Source organism: Monomorium pharaonis, chromosome 9 (assembly GCF_013373865.1).
Source record: "Monomorium pharaonis isolate MP-MQ-018 chromosome 9, ASM1337386v2, whole genome shotgun sequence".
NCBI lineage: Eukaryota > Metazoa > Arthropoda > Insecta > Hymenoptera > Formicidae > Monomorium > Monomorium pharaonis.
In genome coordinates, this window is record NC_050475.1 from 4,880,869 (window position 1) to 4,899,687 (window position 18,819).

An 18,819-nucleotide genomic window follows, 5' to 3' on the forward strand; every position below is an offset into this window, starting at 1 on the left:
CGATGAATGAAAATACGATATCAAAAGTTCAGTATTGTGAAGAACGCGAAATCTTTGAGATTGAAATTGATTGCAATTATCGCGAGCTCAATTTTTAAATGTACTTGAGATGATCTTATTGACAAAGAGTAGGTCTCAATTTAGCTCAAGAATTCGCGCGTCTCTCGTAGTCCACCACTACTACGTCCGCACCTGTCACGATTTGTTTTTTTTTTTTCCGCCAGCGGAGTGAGGTTCAGTGGACGACGAGAGCTCTTGTCATTGCGACGAGCATGCCTTTTCGCTTACATCACACGCTCGATACCTGACGATTTCGCGGCAGGAATTCACGCGTCGACGACGGCGACGAGAGGCTGCCCTTATCACTTCCCAGGGCCGATCCAGGGCAAGCCTGTGGACCGCAGCCGGCGCAATCATGAACCGAGGAGGAATGATAAGGTTATCTAAGCGTAGGTTCCTCTATGTGTGTAATTGTTTATCGCAGTAACCGGCGGATAGTAACGAGCGAGATTCGCACGGAGTCGATTTGACAGCGACGGGCCGGCGCCCTTTCCGCTTTCATCTCTCACGATGACGGAACAGGAGCAGAATGCGATGATCGCGCGGGTGGCGTCGGCGTTCTTTTACGGGCTGTCGTCGTTCATGATTACGGTCGTCAACAAGACAATCCTCACGTCGTACGGCTTCCCGTCCTTCCAAGTGCTCGGGATTGGCCAGATGCTCGCGACGATCCTGGTCCTATTTGTCGCCAGGAGGCTGCGCTACGTCGAGTACCCCAATCTCGAGACGACGACCTTTACCAAGATATGGCCGCTACCGCTGATCTACATCGGCAACATGATCTTTGGGCTGGGTGGCACCAAGCAGCTGAGCCTGCCTATGTTCACCGCCCTGCGGCGATTCAGCATCCTCATGACGATGATCGCAGAGTACTACATCCTCGGCGTCAAGGCGCGCATGTCCATACAGCTGAGCGTTTACACTATGATTTTGGGTGCGGTGGTGGCCGCGCTCAACGATCTCGCTTTCAATCTCGAAGGCTATGTCTTTATCCTGCTGAATGACCTCTTCACCGCCGCCAATGGCGTGTACATGAAGAAGAAGCTGGACTCGAAGGAACTGGGAAAGTACGGGCTGATGTACTACAACTCTTTGTTTATGCTCGGCCCGACGGTTCTGTTGGCCTGGTGGATGGGTGAGCTCGTTCTGACCCTCGACTTTCCTGGCTGGACGAATCCGCTGTTTATCCTGCAGTTTTCACTCTCGTGTGTGATGGGTTTTGTACTGTCGTACAGTACTCTCCTCTGCACGCTATACAATTCCGCGCTCACCACCACCATAATTGGATGCCTGAAAAACATATGCGTCACGTATCTCGGCATGGTGATCGGTGGTGACTACATATTCTCGTGGTTGAACTTTGTAGGATTGAACCTAAGCGTGATAGGTAGTTTAGTGTACACTTGGGTAACGTTCCGTAAGAGAGAGAGTCCGCAGCCAAAGTACACCCTTTTAACTGAATCTCAGGCCAGTAGAAATAGAATACAAGCCATATGATTGTAAATTTTATTGTACTGTAGGAATCTGAACATGTGATAATGGCGATGGTGTATAATACATCTTTGTATAATACAACACAAGGCATTTGTACAAAAAGATTTATATAATTTAACTTTAGGATGAGTATGTAACAGCTAGTGATATTTAAGTGTTAGATAAATCGTTGTTAAGCACGTATGTTCCTTCGTTCCGAACGACGAATAGGGTGATGCGTACAAATAGCTGTTACGAATATTTCTGTTCCTCTCGTGTCACAAAGTGCTTTTTACGTTTTCCGAGGTAGGGATGTGAGTATTGACAACTCGACTGTAATATGTAACCAAAGCAAAAAAAAAGATTCGCGTTACCAGATAAGTGTTAAGCTAATTAGACAAGCGGATTAATTCGGATTAATTAAAATGTAAACATTGCCATGAAAAGCTAGATGTAACTTATACGCCAGTCTGTACATATCTTAACGGCGCTAACTTTAAATTGGAAATAAATTTTATTTATTAACAAACAACACACGGGTTTGTTTCAGACCTTCTTACTTTCCTCGCTCGGTTTCAGGTCGTTTCGCGACTACCTGCGACGCGTTCCTGGAGGATTACGCCAAGCATCATGTATCCCTATCCCCCCTGCAGCGTGCGCTCCTCACGGTGGGCTCGGCGGCTATATCATTGGCGAATCCATTTCGGGGTGACATGATAGCGTGCCTCGGAGAAACCACCGGTACGAACGCCCTCGCGCACTGTCACCGACAGATGAAGAGTACGAGCGAGGGTAGGCGTATACTCGCGGAAAAGCCTCGTGTAAATACGTCCACCGTCAACCTCTCTTACCTTAAAGACCTGCCACCAGGAACCGTGGGCAGAACGTATCGCGATTTCCTGGGCGACAATGTAAGCTGAATCTCACCTTAGTACTAGAGAGAACGACCGAAACAACGCAGCGCAATTTTTCTTAAGCGAGCTGTGTGATTGCAGAATGTCTCGCCTGATGATAGAGTCGCGGTGCAATTCGTCGACGATATTGAGCTGGCCTACGTGATGCAACGGTATCGTGAGGTGCACGATATCTTTCACGCTATGCTCCTAATGCCGACAACGATGCTGGGAGAGGTGTCGGTTAAGTGGGTAGAGGCTTTGCAAACGCGTTTGCCGATGTGCTTAACTGGCGCGATATTTGGAGCCAGTCGGTTACGTTCTAGGTAAAAATCATGAACTCTGCTTCGTACAATAACTGTAATTAATACATAATCATTTTGTATATCACAAAATATTTCAGACAGAGGCAATTATACTTGGATCATTATCTCCCATGGTCTATAAATATCGGATTGAACGCAAAGTTCTTGTTAGGAGTATATTTCGAGGAGCGCTGGGAGCAATCCCTCGAGGATTTTCATAAAGAAATGAATATCGTACGCCTCGTATGAACTGTAACATATAATAACTATTGATAAAGTTGTAAGTAATTATTAAAATAATTATTTGTTGGTTATTAAATAAAAAAGAAAATTCTGAAATTAAAGCTTAATTTGTTGAAATCCTTTTCATAATTATCAAAATATTAAATAATTTCAAAGAAAAAAGGAACAGTAATATATACGCACAAATTAGATTACAACAGTATTTTTAAAACAACACACATGACTGATATTACAAATTTGATTTAATTAAACGTTACATCTGTTATAAACATATATAATCTAAAATTGTACGTTTACCATAATCGTTATTATCGTCGTTGTTGTTTCGAATAATCATAATTGATTCTTGTTTTTTGCTCGTTTGCTCCTTTTTTCATTGCTAGTTAACAACTCGCATTACTTATTCCGCACGGGGTGTATCTTAAAATGGAAGTATGCTTTGTAAACCTTATTATATATCCATTTAAACCAAATACGTATTCGCTGAAACACATTCTTTCGGAATCGTAACTATTTGGCACAGAAATTGATTAAATACATCCCTATTCTTAAAATGGAAAAATTAATAACGCAATAACGTGATTCGTAAAGAGCACCTTCGTTCCAAATACATCCCGCGAATTATATATATATTATGTATTTCCGAATAAAATTGGAGATGACTTAGCTTAAGTATACATATATATAAGAAAGGATATATATAATATGAAGATTATTTCTATTTAAAAATCTTGCGTCATTGCGAAATTTGATTAAAGATCAAACGATCCGCCCTCTTTCTAAGATAGACAAGCTGAATCGATCAATACGAGTATATCGTTGATATTATTTCGTTGTGGCAATCGCATTGCCACTTACCCGTGAAACCGACACAAGAGCATGTTTAGGGACATAGGTAAACAGTAATAAATAACGCAGGCACAACAAAGACCGACAACGAACGAGGACAATAACTGTTTTAAAACGGTAGAAATAAAAACAGCCTAAATTGATATTTCGGCGAATTTCGTACCGCCAGGGCCTGGAGATAAATGGAAAGGAAATTGCAATTGAATGCTCGGCGAATGCATTTGTTGCATACATCAAAATAGAGGAACGAGCAATCGATACAATTTATGTAATAATTCTCGGCAGATTGAAAACAAAGAATCGAGCACGAAATCTCTATTATTCTCCTCGCTCGTTGTCGGTCTTTGTTGTGCTCGCGATGTGATTACTGTTCGCCTATGTTCCTAAACATATTCTCGGTCTTGTCTCGGTTTCATGGGTAAGTGGCAATGCAATTGCCACATCGTAAAATAAGTATTACATATAAATAGATGAGCAAAACTGATTGTCATTCTTCGACGTAATTCGAGTATTACGCTCGTTTATGCCGATTTCTTATATTATTTTGCTTCGGCTACATGCAACGAATCTTGACGATATAAAGTAACCGATCGACAAAATGTGACTAAAGCTTTACGTAGAATCTGTGAAAACTCTAGCAAAATTGCGACGAGTTTCGTTCGGAAAGCTTATTCATGTCGTCATTTTATTGCGATCTCGGCTACTTGGACAATAGATATAGAAGAAATGGAACGATATTTTTTAACAGTAAAAACGATAATGAGTATCACATATATATGTATATGTATAAGCGTAGGAAAGATATGTAAAGTAATAAATTAGTAAATAGATGTGAATCTCTCTTATTCGCTCGCGAAATCACATATTTCTCGTGAATATTGATTGTTATGGAAATAATCGTCGAAACATTATTCCTCACAGATTATTCCTCGACATACGTTTAGAATATTATTATACGAGAAATTTGCGATTATCCGCGGCGTTAAATTTTATCGTTTACGTTGTTTTAGCCTACACTTACTTATATAATCAAAATTAGATAAATCTAGTTGAGCAGTAATTTTAGTGGCCAGAGAGCATCCTGTTGTAGTGTTTAGGCATTCACGACTCCTCGATTCGATTCAATTCGCTCGGTTAATTCGAGCCATCTGCGAAAGCGATCAAGAAAGAAGGATGCTTCTTAGCTGATTGTAATTGATTTGGTCCGCGCCGCCGCTGCTGCTGCTGTTGTTGCTGTTGCTGTTGCTGCTGCTGGAGCATGAATTGTTTTTCATATGCTCTTTCGGCAGAGATGCATTTGCATTTGCGCACACACTTAATCCAGAGTCAGCTTCTTGAGGTAGCAGTAAATCTCCTGGAAACTGGGTCGATCCTCCGCAAGTTTGCACCAACATCGCAGCATCAGCCGGTACAGATCGTCTGCGCAAAACACCGGCTGCTCGAGGATCCGCGGACATTTCTTCTTACCGCCGTTGTCCAACGAGTACCATAGGCCACAATTCTCCAACACCTGTTCCGAGGTCAGGTCAGCATACGGTATGTCCTCGCAGCGCGTCAGCACTTCCCAAACCGTTACGCCGTATGACCAAACATCGGATTGACAGCTTCGTTTTCCCTAAACGTAAGTGAGAAATATTATTTTCAATTTGATTTATAAATATTACAAAATTTTCAGATAATAATGACCAAATAATCAATTTTTTAAGCCGAATTGTTTCATCTTCTCTTTCCGAAACAATTTTTTAGATATTATTGTTTAACTTAAAAAATTAAGTGTATATGAATGCAACAAATAGAAATTTTTTTCTTTCATGGATTTTACATTCAATATTACAAAACGAACAATTACCGATAGGACTGCTTCCCATGCCATCCAACGTAATGGTATTTTCGCATAACACTCGTCGATATAATACTCGCTGTCGTATTTACTGCAGTACATGGCCTGATCGGATACTTTAATCAGTAGATCTTTACAAACAATACAATTCCTGCGAAATATATGTGACACATGTATAAAATACGCACATGATATTATCACGAAATATATAACGGATATATTGTTACCTGGCTGCTAGATCGCAATGCGGTACGTTCAAACTTTCAAGATACTTCATACCCGAAGCAATTTGCGTCACCAGATTTAAGGAACATTCGTAACTACAAAATTCATTGTCGCGTAAATGTCGTGAGAAAATAGATAAAATCTTCGGTTTAATTATTATTGCATTCTTACCTTATTGGCGCGTCGCGATCGCGACTTTTTAGGAAACTTGATAGATCCCCGAGTTCTCCGTATTCGAAAATGGCACTAAAAGGTTCCTCCTCGACAATCGCGATTATCCTGGCGATATTGACGTCCCGTATTTCAGCCAAGATATGCATGTCGTTCATAAAGTCCTCCCTAGAAAGATACGTTTCCGTGCAGATCAAAAACTTCACGAAAGCTCACAAAATGTTTACCTTAAAGCGTCAACCACGCCGCGCCATAAGGATCGGACTATAACTACTTGACGATTTTGAAGAATGCCTAGATCTGGATTTTGTATACCTTTCGCTTCACATAGGTGAACCTAAATAGGGATTCATATCATATTAAAAGTTATCAAAGAAAAAATTGATCAGCAATGTCGTCTAAAAAAATATCTGAGAAAAAAAGTAACTTTATAGCAATACATGTTCAAGAAAATAGACGAAAATCTACAGAGACTCACCAAGCCAAAATTTCCTTCGCCAAGCTTATCGAGAATTCTTAATCTATGTCGAGAAATGCGCGGAACATCGTAAGTTCCGCGTTTGTACGATACGATGGAATCCCGAATAAGCAGCGGCGTAAACAGACTCACGACAGGATGCTGATCGCGTCTTTTGATCTACAACATACCGTGACACTGTACCAAGTATTGTATTAATAATCGCAAAATTTTATTTAAATTACCGTTACACACGTACACGTGCCACGAATCTTCTTACCGTCAATATATCCGTAGCCGCGTAATAACTCTCGTATACTCTCTGATTAATTTTTCCAATTTGCGAGTGACTCAGTTTTTTCGACATTGTTGGCATTACGCATTCCACTCGTGTTTCATCGGTAAAGTTTTCATTGGTTTTACTATCTAAAAAAAAACACAAGAAAACTCAAAGTCAATGATAATGTTAAATAAAATGTAATTTGTGCACGCACAAGAGACGTTTGATTGAACACGTGAGCGCCATTTAACAAATATAATAATATGATGCTTGTTATTACAAGGTTATAAATAATTTCGTTTATTTTATTAATTAATATACGTTCATATTATTAAATATAAAATTAATAATAACTAAATTAAAATCAATTAGGAAAAGTGCAGGAAAATTGGGGCAAATGTTAATTATTAAGAGCAGGTAGAATAGAAAGAAACAAATCAAATAAATTGTTACATTCTGATAATTATAGAATAATTAATGTTCTGATTATATAGAAATTTTATATTTAATGTACAAAATAAAAACTTCTCAACCGCTTTTATGATTGAACGGAATCGATATTAGAGCTAATTATTAATGCCATTAACGTTCATTAATATGCGGTTCTATACGTACCAAAATGTTCCGTTTTATTAGATCTCGCTTCACATTTAACATATGGTTCTGGGGATATTTTATTAATCCTCTCGTAAATGCTGTGCTGCTCGCTCGTATCGCCATCGCCGAATTTGTAATCGCTATTCGAGGCAATTTTGCTTTTCAACGATAGCCGAGATTGCGACAGATTGTTTACCACAATCGGTGTGGGTAATTTGATATCCTTCGTATTGATCGTGATACCCGGCGTCGGCGAGCCGCATAATAACGCGGTATGCTTTTGTAACAGGGCCACTTTGTTACGGCCCCTTTGCTTTATCAGAAAGATCGTGCAACCCGAAAAAAAAACTATTATGGTCAACGCAGCGCTAATTAGCCCGATATATGTCGATGAATTGTTCACGGGAAAGGCATCCGGCGTTAAATTCGACTCGTTTAATACCAGCGTGGTTTCGTTCGAGTCAATTTTCGGTTTTCCTGTCATCACACCTTCATGTTGAATGTTAATCTTTTTGTCGTCGCCAGCCTCGCTTCTGAGTTTGTTATCAGTTTGAGTTTCTAGATCGCCGTTCTCGGTCTTAGTTTCCTTCTCATCTATTTGTTTTATTCTCGCGATCTGATCCTGATTGATTATCTGGGACACGCTCTCGTTACTATTCGCAAATGTCCATGATAAGCGTGCCAATGCTCCATTAGTGTTGTTTTTTAAATCTGGAACTAAATTGCAAAATGTTTTTATATATCTTAAATATAGTTTGAATATAGTAATAAGTACCTGACTCAAATGTAATTTCGCTTAGCAACAACCATTTCGACTGAGGTTTTATTTCCATCTTGATAAATTTGCCGATTCTCGATTGCAATGGAATAGATATCAAAGCGCCGTTTTTACTTTTGCTATTCTTTTCGCTGCTGCTACCAGAAATGATGTTCAGCTTAGGGTCGTTAAATATTTGAAATGTTTCCGGTATTTCGTGGTACTCCTTGCCATCTGACGAAAACCAAAAGTGTACCATCGAGAACACCTAAAAATAATTAAACTTAGAATAAATTTGTTACTACATTACTCATACAAGAAGACTTATTTCGAATAATCAACGCACCTCAACATTTAGATCGGGCAGATTGGCCACGTAAATCGTGCAATTTCTAAATTTTCGAGAAAATTGGAACTCGAAGAATATATCTACATTATCCCGATCATACCATCCGACCCAATTGGTTACTCTGTCAGATTCCAAGATTTCCGTTTCACTGCCGATTATGCCGTCAGTTAATTGTCCCAGTCCATTCAACATTAAATTCTCGATTTCCGTGCCGTCATATGATATATCCTCAACGTTACATCCATTAGGTCCATCTGTATCAGCTTTAGGCGCGGTGTAACTAATAATGCCTTCTGCATAAACAATAAAAAATGTTTCTATTAGTTTAAATTAATTTTAATTCATTTTTAATCGTTTTTAAATCTTTCTACATATGATTTTTAACATATTTAAACTTCGTAATATGCCAATTGTATATTTTCGCATATAAAAGGACGAATGCATTTGATTAATCAAAATTAACAAAGAATATATGTATATAAAAAATATATACTCACGATTCCAGGCGCAGCCGTAAATCTCGACGCGCATGCAGACAGTGCGAGGATGCTGACTATAAGGAACAAATCTTACTCGACTTGCGACGAATGGTAGATCTAACTTTTGTTTCTCGACTAGATATGTATTACTGTTGCCACGCAGGACCTATAATACAAAGATAATACAATGTTAGTGGAAAAAGAATTTTTCTGAAATTCAAATATACATAATTAAATTTTTTATCTCCGGCAAATTTCAGAATAATTCTTTGTTACGAATGCTATACAACTACAATTACTTTTATTAAATTTATTTCTTAAAATTAAGAAAATTAAGTTTTGATTAATTCTCCCAAAAAATTTTAAAAAAGTGAATCAATTATAGATCAATGCTTTATAAATATTTAATTTCATTTATTTTATATTTGTGAATTAAATTTTAAACTAAACTTTATTAATTATCAGACATACCTTGTTCCCTCTTAAATCTTTGTACTGATGCCATTTTTCGTGCCGCCAAAATTCCAGAAAAAATGCCTCGGCATATTCCTGACCTTGACCATTACCAAATCTTCCCTGAGTCTCAGTCCACGTGATAAGGTGGTCTCTCGTCAAATCGATTTCCAGGTATTCGCGGATGGCGCTACTGATTTGAGCTTTCGGACACCATGCACCACCGTTCTTTTCCTGCCGTATTCTAAGAATATTCATATATTATATTATTACGACGATTGTAATTATTATATATGTATAGATATAAATATACGTAATTATTATACATATATTCTCATTAATTTTTGTACCTCGCATTTTGAGGACCGACAGATTTCATCTCGTAACTGGACGACGCGGTGATTGCTTCATCCGGGATTTTTCCTTCTTCCATGCCGAGCGGAAGAATACATTTTTCTAAAATTATGATCATCATTGTATCTCGAAAATTTCAGATTTGAAGTTTATGTAATTTATATATATCCTTTAATTTATATAGCATTTTTGCAAAAAAGCGACGCAAGAATAAAAAATATGAAATTGTTTAGGGAAGAACAAAGACATGTTATATATCGTGATATATTACGAATAAGAAAAGGAATGAGTTTCACCCTTATTACGTGTAAATGGGAACATATTGAAGAGTTAGAGTACAAATTGATCAACGTCTTCCATGAGGTAAAAAAATTGTTCCCTTTTCTCTTATTAAAAGTGTATGTGTGTTTGTACATAGTATTACTAGACAGTTTGAAGATTCTTATTATTTAATACATATAATACAAATAAAACATTTTTCTAAAAACTGTCAAACAGGCTTTTAGAGAAAAACTTACTAATTATTTAATAGTCGAGAACCAATTTACTAGACAATACTATGGATAATACGAATGTGATATCCTTTATAATTATTAGATATTGATAAAATTTTACTATTGATTATTGATTATTATTTTCTGTAAACACTTAAGTAAATAAATAAATCGTGTATGAATAAATAACTATGAAAGATGCATTTATCATTTATAATTTATTACTTTCTTATTATTATTAATAACTTATAATAATTATAATATGTTTTGTCAACGTATAATCGATTATATACAAATATAATCATAAAAATTATCATTTATTATCTCATTTCCGTGTGCCGCTACGATCTTTTGTAATTAAATAATGAGATAATCATTTCTTAATTAATTTTCAAAGAATTAGAGAGAGAGAGAGAGAGAGAGAGAGAGAGAGAGAGAGAGAGAGAGAGAAATTATAAATCCTTTTGTGTTATAAAGGACCTCACACGAGTCCCGTGAATCCAGCCTATCGAAAGTACATGTCGCAAAATAAAAAAGCTATCATCAGCGATTCAACAAAAGAATTAATAACGAAGCTGACCAAACGCTGGACTGACTTACCGAGAGCGTTCCCGACGGATCCCTTCGCGCACCAGCTGAACAGTATTAGGACGTTTATCAAAAGGCGTACTGTCTCCATGATATGTTGCGATAGCGCGGCGCGTACCGTGCGCATTTACAAATCATAATATAGCTCGAGAGACTCCCTCATCCCCGTTCGTCCGTTCGCACGCGGGGGAGGTCACGGCGCGATGCTCCGTCGAAAGCGCGATGGAAGAGATGCAATTTTACGGCGGAACGACGGCGACGGTGTCCGCGAGATGTGATGCAGCTTTTCGCTCTCGCACAGGGTGGGGATGTTGATACTCGGCGTAGCTTGGCCCGACTGTTGTCTCTGCGCAACAAGTATGGAACGATCAATATGCGTTATTTCGCTGGTGGGCGAAATTCTCCGCGCGTATTTCGTTAATTCGTTTCTTTTCTTTTGTCTTCTCCCCCTCCCCTTTCCGCCGCTCCGTTTTTATCCCCTTTGCTTTCGCGGCCGATCCTGGTGCTATCCGGAGGGAAGGGACTGTCGGGGAGATTTCCGCGTCAGGTCTTGACGATTTTTAACATTCCGCACGACGTCCTTACCGTTCGGGAGAAGCCGCCGACACTCCGAGGCCAGTCTCATAATTTAAAATGTAACACGTGCGTCCGCGTCAATAATACACCTTTATCGCTCGAGTTTGGCGCTTCAGCTGCTCCGTTCGGCTCGCATTTTCACACGGTCTTCATGGCACGTCCCTGCGATCTCACGACACATCACCGCGACAATCGCGCGCAAGCGAAGAGTGACCGGTATCGTCACGGCATCGCTCTCCACGGTCACTGCAGGATATCGTGGGAGGAAAGGACCCTACGGGGGATGATATGTGATAACGCCAAGGGGTGTGACGTTCCAGCAGCCAATGGCGATAGCGACGACCTTTCACTGCGCAAAATCATAAAATTCCCGATAATCGAGATATTTTTTTCCACGGGCATCATGAAAGCTTTTCATTAACTCCAAATGGGCCAATCTTTTTTTTTCAAACAAAACGCACTATTAATTAAATACCTTACTCAATACACTAATATATGATTTCACATACAGGGTATATATAAACGAAACGGCTACTGAATTTTCATCCAGTGCTAATTCAAATTTAGTAATTTTTGATAACTTAAAATAATATTTAATAGGATTGTTTGAAATGTATATATGGAAAACTAACAATACTCAAAAATGATTAAAAAACGGCAGAAATTAAGCTCTAACATGTACGATTGTAGTTTGGCTGAAACATATATAGTTTTCTCCCTCTTATAAAATTATTGTAGAAATAATTAGAATTTATTTTTTATCTAAGTTTTTTTCAATTCTCAGAAACTCTTAAAAATATTTAAGAATTTTCTAAATTAATCTTCATTTTTCATTTATCAAGTTTTTCTGAGAAACGTTCCAATTCTTATTTACAAAATTAATCGGAATTATCAGAAATCCTGAGAAAAACCTAAAAATTTTGACAAATTTCCACCAGGGTAATGAGGATGATCAAATAACGATTAAAACATCTATTAAAAGTGAAATAAAAAATTTGCATTTGGAGATCTTTTCAAACTCTTTCAGCCTTTTCTATTTTTGTGATTTTAATGATTTATTGAGCTTAATTCAAATTGCGTGTTAGGTTTTTTACGTGTTTTTTAATTACTAAACTTTGTATCTCCGCAATACTTTTTATTTTCTATATTCTACATATTTATACATTTTCACTTCTGTGCAATAATACCGTTTTCTGTATGATCGGTAATATTTGTTTGCGCGTTACCTTCACATTCCCTTGTTTGTACAAATAAAGGCTATACTTCTCTTCTCGAATTTCCTTGATTAATTCTAGATTTAGAGATGGTTGAGTAGATTCAGCCAGCATGTGAATTATCTAATAAAGTAAATAAAATATGTATGTATGCCGAGATAAATTTAGTATTACACTAAATAATACTCACATCATTTGCTAACGAATTACGTAATGTTGAAAAAATTGCAATATCTCTAGATACATTTTCCCTATTCACATCCTGTCCAATAAGAACGACAACATTGCAATTTCTTTCATCAGCAAATTTTTCAATAACCTCCTTCGCATTTTTTCGATTAAGAAAATTCTAAAATTTGTTATTAATTATGCATTACATCAATTTTAAGAAATAATTCACAATATTATAATAAAAAATGCTAAGCAACATACCTCTACTAAAAAAGAAAATCCAACAAGAGGTATCCCATTTGTAATTTTTAGATCCTTGATCATAAGTTCTTCAAGAGTCAATTCACTGATGTCCGTTTTTGCATGCATAATTTTCTTAAATGTCTCAATTCTGTCGGACGTGAGTCTACCTAGTTGTTCAAGAGCCTTTAATACATCAACATCAATGGTGGTTGCTCGACCAGCTTCATCCGACATATTATAAGTGTCGATCAATATTGGACCTGCAGAAAATATTGGATATTCTATAATAAAAATTTTTGTGTTTATTAATAAGAATCTATTTTTTAAATAATGCTTACCTCTTAAGAGGCTTGAGAGTCGCGCATCCAATAGATCAGGATTCTGCTGCAGAACATTGCGTGCAACAAGAGTGGCACAACTTCCAACAGTTTCTACATTTAACAGTAAATTGGGCCAAGACCAGGCTGGATCCAGTGGCCGATGATCAATAATCCGTATGACTGAAGGTTTCAACGCAATATCTTCGCTCGCGAGAGTATGATGATCGACCAAAATCAGCTCCAGCCGTTTGTCAGGGTCATTCTGTACATTTTGCAAATCAATCTGATCTCTGTCGAGAGTATAATCAAATAGCACAAAATAGCTCAGACTGCTTTCCAGAATCCAAGGACTTACCTGAATGTTAGCAAGCTCAATGGGATGTTGTGAAACTTCAGACTGTAAACTACTTCTGTCTTAATGCGAAACTCTTTTTCTGGGATATTCATGACTGGTATTACAGCGACGTTGGTGCGTCCACACTTCTCGACGTCCGTATACTCCAACAACCCCTGGACCAAGGCGCATACAGCGGAATCCAAATCGCACGTCGAATTTCCTAGGACGACACGAATTGTTCGGTAGATGGACAATTGGGACTGTGATAACAAAAACAGATAAAGCAAAAGTTAAAAGTAAAATAAATTATTATTATGATAAAATATTCTGAATATAAAAGTGTTACCACAGCGGTTTTTGAGGCATTAAGAAACGTTTCCATAACTCCTTGCATTTGCATCGTAATGGTTTTTTCTTTTCTCTCACGAACGGAGATGTATTTCTCAATTTTCTTTTTTTTTTTAGAATTTAATGTGTCGCATCTATGACAATTCCTCAATTTTTCAACATCTGCAGTGATCTGCAGGTTAGTTTTTTTCAGAGTGTGGTTAGTTTCTCAACGGTGCATGCGCAATTCAACATCGTGCCGGTGTCAAAAAAAAGATGTGCAGAAGGAATGGAAAGGAAAGATTACATATCGAATTAATTTGATTGTTATTGCGATAAATAAAATTGTATCACACGAGCCGAACGAAATAAATTACGTGGAACATGCGTTCGACCAGAGGCATCATTCAAATGGCTCAATCCTCCAAAGCGTATCTTCTAAACTTTTTCAAGACCATGTCAAGGGTATGTCAAGGGTCTCTTTTTGTCTTTTGACAGATTAAATGTTCTCATATACGCACATTGTTTATTATTTGATTTCTGTCATAAAGTAGAATAATATCTTTTATTTTCTTGAATCTGGGTTATCTGGGTTTAATTATAAAATGTTCTAGGCTGGAGATGTAAAAACACCAAGATTTGTTGATATCCAAAATGATAATTCTTTTGGAAAATATGCTGTAGTTCAACCTTGGTTGGTTTCTGAAAAAGTTATAGTACCTGCATATATACCACAGCCATCTTACAGTCAATCGATGATACCCAAAAATGGACCAACGACACCTGAAATTAAAAACGAATATCAGATAGAATCCATGAAGCAGAGTTGCAAACTCGCTGGTCGCATTCTGCGTCAAGTTGGTGTATTAATTAAGGTGAATTATTTCCTATGTATTGTATAAGAGTCCAAATTCATGTTATTTTGGTCATCAGCTTTGAATCGCATTTATAAATGAAAAGAGTAAGGAATCTGAAACTATGCAAAGAGAAAATCTGAAAAGTATATACACAACATTTGGCAAGTCTCACAAATTGAAATAAAAAGAGTTCTGTCTATGTAAATCTACACTTCATCCTTCACCATTGCACATTTACTCCAATCATAAGGATTGTTACAAATTAACATGTAATTGAGAAATAATATTTTAAGAGTAATAATACTTTAAGAATTCATTTATATATATTTTTGTCTTTTTATCTTTGCAATTATTAATAGCTTTATATAGGTACATTAAGTATTATAATAAATTTAAATGTAAGACAAGGTTAATGTATGCTAGCCAGGCATTACAACTGACTTTCTCGACAAGCAAATACATGATATGATCATTGGCAATGGCGCATATCCCAGTCCACTCAACTACCATGGCTTTCCAAAGTCTATCTGTACAAGTGTTAACAATGTCGCTTGCCATGGTATTCCAGACAATAGGCCTTTACAAGAAGGCGATATACTCAATGTTGATATAACTGTGAGTAGTCTTATTTTTTATGAGAAATGTTTTAATGAAGTCGTATTTCTCTACCGATTCGAAAAAAAAAAAAAATTACGATTACGATATAACAAATTCTGATTATTAAAACTAAATTTTTGTTCAAGTATAGGTATATCTCAATGGTTATCATGGCGATTGCTCAGCCATGTTTCAAGTGGGTGAAGTAGATTCTGAAGGCAAGCGATTGATAGCAGTCACAGAATTATGCTTGAAGTCAGCTATTGAAATATGCAAACCAAATCAACATTTTTGCAATATTGGTAACGATTAAAAATCAGTTATATGTATATAATACTATTGCATTCACATTTTTAACATTTTGTTTTTAGGTAATGTGATAGAAGAAACAGCAAATAAGCATAATTTTAATGTAATACCTGGACTTTTGGGACATGGTATTGGAACTTACTTTCACGGTGCTCCAGACATTTATCACTTTGGTATAGTGAAAATAATTACTACTAATATTAATATTGATGCGCATATAACGAAAAGAAATTATTATTTAAACAAAATCTTTTTTACTTTCAAAACGAATCACTACTTATTGTAGATATGTCAAATTGTTTTGTGGTCTGATATTGGCATTTAATACCCACTTTTTTTGTTTTTCAGCAAATGATTTTCCTGAAAGAATGAAATCAGGTATGACATTTACTATCGAACCAGCTTTAAGTCAAGGAACGACACAGATTGAAATTCTGGAAGATGGATGGACAGCTTGTACCATTGATAATTCTAGAACAGCTCAAGTCGAACACACAATTTTAATAACTGATACTGGATGCGAAGTGTTAACACTTTAGTCTATAATCATTTGTTATCTTATACCAAAAATACTTATTATATATTAGTTCAATTGTACATATAAATTAAATACATATACGTTTTAGTTTTTCGCAAGTATCTGTATTTTTATGCGTAAAAATAAAAGTAAAATGTCTATTACAATGAAGATTATTAAGTATAAATACTAGGATTAATATTTTCTTATTCTTTTATATATAATGCAAATAGACGTAATTTATGAAAGTTATATTCAATTAAAAGAATGAATCTTTATCATAGATCTTTTATTAGAGCTTATTTTAAAGGAATAAGAAAACGTTACAATTTTATAGAATTGCAGGTCCCCAATAGCTATCTAAAGTTAGCGGTCCTTGTATTTCGACTCCTTTTTCTTTTGTAACAATCCCAAGATGATACTAAAAAAGCAAAGAGGATCGTTAATAATGCAATTGAAATTATTGATTATGCTTATATAAATTTTGATAGGTTACCTTTGGGAAAGATCTAGCGTCTCTGTAAAAGAGTACTTGCATTACTTTATACAAAAGTCCTATAGCTTCCTCTTTATTCATTTCGCTATTCTCTTCATAAGCTTTTCTCAGTATAGGCGCCGCCATATAAGCGCCATATCCAGTCGCAATAACAGGATCATTGTAAGCTGTCCCAAGCTTATCCACAGTTCCTAAAAATCTGAAAAGACAAAGACTATGATTTATGATGAGTCTAACACAAAGAATTGCATTTCATAAAACTGTATTGCAGTAACTTAAAAAAAAAAAAAAAAAAAATGCACTAATCATTGAACAATCCTCTCACCAGTAATGTATAATTAATAAATGTATAATTAAAATATTAAAATAATAAGACTTCAAAATAACAAATTTATTTTTAGCTCTTTTATACAGATATAATTAAAACATGTTTTATTTGAAAATCTAATTATATTAAATTGTTTTTGTTTATTGGTGCAGTGACCCTAGCATACATGATGTGAAGTATAGACTTTTAATTACTGTAATATGATTTTGAAACATTGCCAAGGTATGTCAAGGAGAGACACTTACGGTTTTTCATTTTCAAAACCAGCAATTACAAAATTGTTCCAAAATGGATCAAAATTTGATCGTCTGTTGTACATGACACGAGTTAACCAGCAATGCAATGCTTTTGGCTTTAAAGTAAATCCATCATCCAAGCATTGTTCCTCTAAACTGAAACAAAAGTGGCATATAATAATACTATTCTAATGCTCGTAAAAAAATTCTAAATATACTCTGGTGTTGTATGTAACTTAACAACTGCTTTTTGCAGTAACTTAAAAAACTTTTAAATTTAGCTCATGTAATAAACTAAGATATATTATTTTTCAAGAATACTGAATCCATATAGGAGAAAATTATGCTGACTCACATTTTTCTTTCAACATAGCTTTTGATACACTGAAAATCTGCATAATCCCCAGATGCACCAAGAAGTGTGTTATCATTAACTTTCATAAGACGTTCCAGATTTCTGTAACGGGCAAGTGATCCATAGGACCCTAGAATGTCTGCCGCTATAACAACTCCGTCTTTGAATTGTACGCCAATGACAGATGTACCAGTCGTTATAGGAGATCTATAAATAACAGATTGAGAGTTAGAAAAGTATTTGAAAACTTTGGAAATTTAAATTTTCCTTTTACTGAATTTTGGGAGCTTGTTCTTTCTAGCTTCATGCATAGATCGTTTTTCCTGTTTTTCTCTCCAACGTGAAAAGAAAGGAAGGATAAACGATGCAGAATGTCCAGCTGAAGAGAACAAACCTTCTTATTTACTACAGTCCCAACTGTCCCAAGTATCTACAGTCTCATTTCTTTAATTTGTTCTGGAAGAGAGAGATGACACATGAGATTTGCACTATCATCGTAGAGATGTACAGGTTATACGACTTGTGCAAAATCACATGCGGGCGGATGAAAACGTTTATAGATAATAATCGGAACATACTGTGATTTCTGGAATCCACCGGTGCCGTATTGCTTGCTTGCACCTGGAAAGTGATATAATTCACCAGGAGTTGGCCCATTATGCCACAAAGGCGGAGCGTCTTTATAGGTGAACGCCATTTTTGTATAAACTGCAATAAACTGTCGAGTGTCGGCCTGTCGGTACGGAGGGACTACTACCCTACTGTAGTATGAGTATGGGTCGCTTTTTTTGCGCACGCGCATCGAAAATATGTTTAAAGATTGGTAACAATTTTTTAAAAATGTAAGAAATAAATATAAAATATAAAATAAATACGTGTATTTATTACGCACGCGCGCGTAAATAAAATTAAGTAACTAAAAGGCGTTCGATTTTGAAGAGAGCAAGGTTTAATAATAATAAATCTTAAAAATGCGTAGAAGATATATGGCGAATATATTAATTGATGGCTAAGGTATTGCGAATGTTTCACATCTTACTTTGGGCAGAAACAATTTTCATGGAATCTC

At 36.3% G+C, this 18,819-nt stretch overlaps 6 protein-coding genes across 7 annotated transcripts; 3 read left to right on the forward strand and 3 right to left on the reverse strand.

Annotated features, from left to right (window-relative positions):
• The first annotated feature begins 318 nt into the window (after positions 1–318).
• Positions 319–3,066, forward strand: LOC105829252 (ubiquinone biosynthesis protein COQ4 homolog, mitochondrial). The gene is made up of 4 exons (XM_012667959.3): positions 319–449; positions 2,113–2,444; positions 2,529–2,752; positions 2,830–3,066. Exons 1-4 carry the CDS (start codon positions 416–418, stop codon positions 2,978–2,980), a joined length of 741 nt encoding a protein of 246 aa, XP_012523413.1. The 5' UTR covers positions 319–415; the 3' UTR covers positions 2,981–3,066.
• On the forward strand, positions 448–2,065 carry LOC105829250 (UDP-sugar transporter UST74c). The gene has a single exon (XM_012667957.3). It carries the CDS (start codon positions 571–573, stop codon positions 1,555–1,557), a length of 987 nt encoding a protein of 328 aa, XP_012523411.1. The 5' UTR covers positions 448–570; the 3' UTR covers positions 1,558–2,065.
• A 132-nt stretch (positions 3,067–3,198) lies between the features above and the next one.
• On the reverse strand, positions 3,199–12,224 carry LOC105829245. The gene is made up of 15 exons (XM_012667952.3): positions 11,453–12,224; positions 10,880–11,213; positions 9,782–9,887; positions 9,450–9,675; positions 8,997–9,144; positions 8,497–8,792; positions 8,169–8,418; positions 7,412–8,110; positions 6,797–6,942; positions 6,538–6,696; positions 6,287–6,396; positions 6,060–6,227; positions 5,891–5,983; positions 5,673–5,814; positions 3,199–5,438 (listed from the first exon to the last, which is right to left on the reverse strand). The coding sequence occupies exons 2-15, from the start codon at positions 10,992–10,994 to the stop codon at positions 5,139–5,141; spliced, it is 2,958 nt and encodes a 985-aa protein (XP_012523406.1). The 5' UTR covers positions 10,995–11,213; positions 11,453–12,224; the 3' UTR covers positions 3,199–5,138.
• Positions 12,225–12,563: 339 nt separating this feature from the next.
• LOC105829247 (exopolyphosphatase PRUNE1) lies at positions 12,564–14,269 on the reverse strand. Of its 2 annotated transcripts, none has more exons than XM_012667954.3 (6): positions 14,075–14,269; positions 13,747–13,988; positions 13,410–13,681; positions 13,090–13,331; positions 12,848–13,006; positions 12,564–12,780 (listed from the first exon to the last, which is right to left on the reverse strand). In XM_012667954.3, the coding sequence occupies exons 1-6, from the start codon at positions 14,126–14,128 to the stop codon at positions 12,601–12,603; spliced, it is 1,149 nt and encodes a 382-aa protein (XP_012523408.1). In that variant the 5' UTR covers positions 14,129–14,269; the 3' UTR covers positions 12,564–12,600. The 2 variants fall into 2 exon arrangements, with proteins under 2 accessions (XP_012523408.1, XP_036148175.1); XM_036292282.1 differs by having other exon boundaries at positions 13,747–13,948; positions 14,075–14,248.
• Positions 14,270–14,299: 30 nt separating this feature from the next.
• On the forward strand, positions 14,300–16,499 carry LOC105829248 (methionine aminopeptidase 1D, mitochondrial). Its single transcript, XM_012667956.3, has 6 exons — positions 14,300–14,520; positions 14,670–14,930; positions 15,336–15,527; positions 15,661–15,811; positions 15,881–15,991; positions 16,167–16,499. Exons 1-6 carry the CDS (start codon positions 14,440–14,442, stop codon positions 16,355–16,357), a joined length of 987 nt encoding a protein of 328 aa, XP_012523410.1. The 5' UTR covers positions 14,300–14,439; the 3' UTR covers positions 16,358–16,499.
• LOC105829251 (proteasome subunit beta type-4) lies at positions 16,439–18,493 on the reverse strand. Its single transcript, XM_012667958.3, has 5 exons — positions 18,329–18,493; positions 17,751–17,957; positions 17,405–17,551; positions 16,832–17,030; positions 16,439–16,756 (listed from the first exon to the last, which is right to left on the reverse strand). Exons 1-5 carry the CDS (start codon positions 18,445–18,447, stop codon positions 16,667–16,669), a joined length of 762 nt encoding a protein of 253 aa, XP_012523412.1. The 5' UTR covers positions 18,448–18,493; the 3' UTR covers positions 16,439–16,666.
• Between the last annotated feature and the right edge of the window lie 326 nt (positions 18,494–18,819).

Excerpts from the sequence above, each read along its gene's own strand:
- LOC105829252 (XM_012667959.3), top strand. The coding sequence starts at position 416 with ATGAACCGAGGAGGAATGATAAGGTTATCTAAGC. Across the intron at positions 2,445-2,528 it reads GCGATTTCCTGGGCGACAAT|AATGTCTCGCCTGATGATAG; the intron begins GTAAGCTGAATC and ends GTGTGATTGCAG. Across the intron at positions 2,753-2,829 it reads GCCAGTCGGTTACGTTCTAG|ACAGAGGCAATTATACTTGG; the intron begins GTAAAAATCATG and ends AAAATATTTCAG.
- LOC105829250 (XM_012667957.3), top strand. The coding sequence starts at position 571 with ATGACGGAACAGGAGCAGAATGCGATGATCGCGCGGGTGGCGTCGGCG.
- LOC105829245 (XM_012667952.3), bottom strand. The coding sequence starts at position 10,994 with ATGCGCACGGTACGCGCCGCGCTATCGCAACATATCATGGAGACAGTA. Across the intron at positions 8,793-8,996 it reads TTACGGCTGCGCCTGGAATC|AAGGCATTATTAGTTACACC; the intron begins GTGAGTATATAT and ends TTGTTTATGCAG. Across the intron at positions 5,984-6,059 it reads GATCGCGACGCGCCAATAAG|TTACGAATGTTCCTTAAATC; the intron begins GTAAGAATGCAA and ends TGAATTTTGTAG.
- LOC105829247 (XM_012667954.3), bottom strand. The coding sequence starts at position 14,128 with ATGCAAATGCAAGGAGTTATGGAAACGTTTCTTAATGCCTCAAAAACC. Across the intron at positions 13,682-13,746 it reads TTGAGCTTGCTAACATTCAG|AGATCAGATTGATTTGCAAA; the intron begins GTAAGTCCTTGG and ends TACTCTCGACAG. Across the intron at positions 13,007-13,089 it reads GATTTTCTTTTTTAGTAGAG|AATTTTCTTAATCGAAAAAA; the intron begins GTATGTTGCTTA and ends AACAAATTTTAG.
- LOC105829248 (XM_012667956.3), top strand. The coding sequence starts at position 14,440 with ATGCGTTCGACCAGAGGCATCATTCAAATGGCTCAATCCTCCAAAGCG. Across the intron at positions 14,521-14,669 it reads TTTTCAAGACCATGTCAAGG|GCTGGAGATGTAAAAACACC; the intron begins GTATGTCAAGGG and ends AAAATGTTCTAG. Across the intron at positions 15,528-15,660 it reads TACTCAATGTTGATATAACT|GTATATCTCAATGGTTATCA; the intron begins GTGAGTAGTCTT and ends GTTCAAGTATAG.
- LOC105829251 (XM_012667958.3), bottom strand. The coding sequence starts at position 18,447 with ATGGCGTTCACCTATAAAGACGCTCCGCCTTTGTGGCATAATGGGCCA. Across the intron at positions 17,958-18,328 it reads GGTGGATTCCAGAAATCACA|ATCTCCTATAACGACTGGTA; the intron begins GTATGTTCCGAT and ends TGTTATTTATAG. Across the intron at positions 16,757-16,831 it reads ACGCTAGATCTTTCCCAAAG|TATCATCTTGGGATTGTTAC; the intron begins GTAACCTATCAA and ends TTGCTTTTTTAG.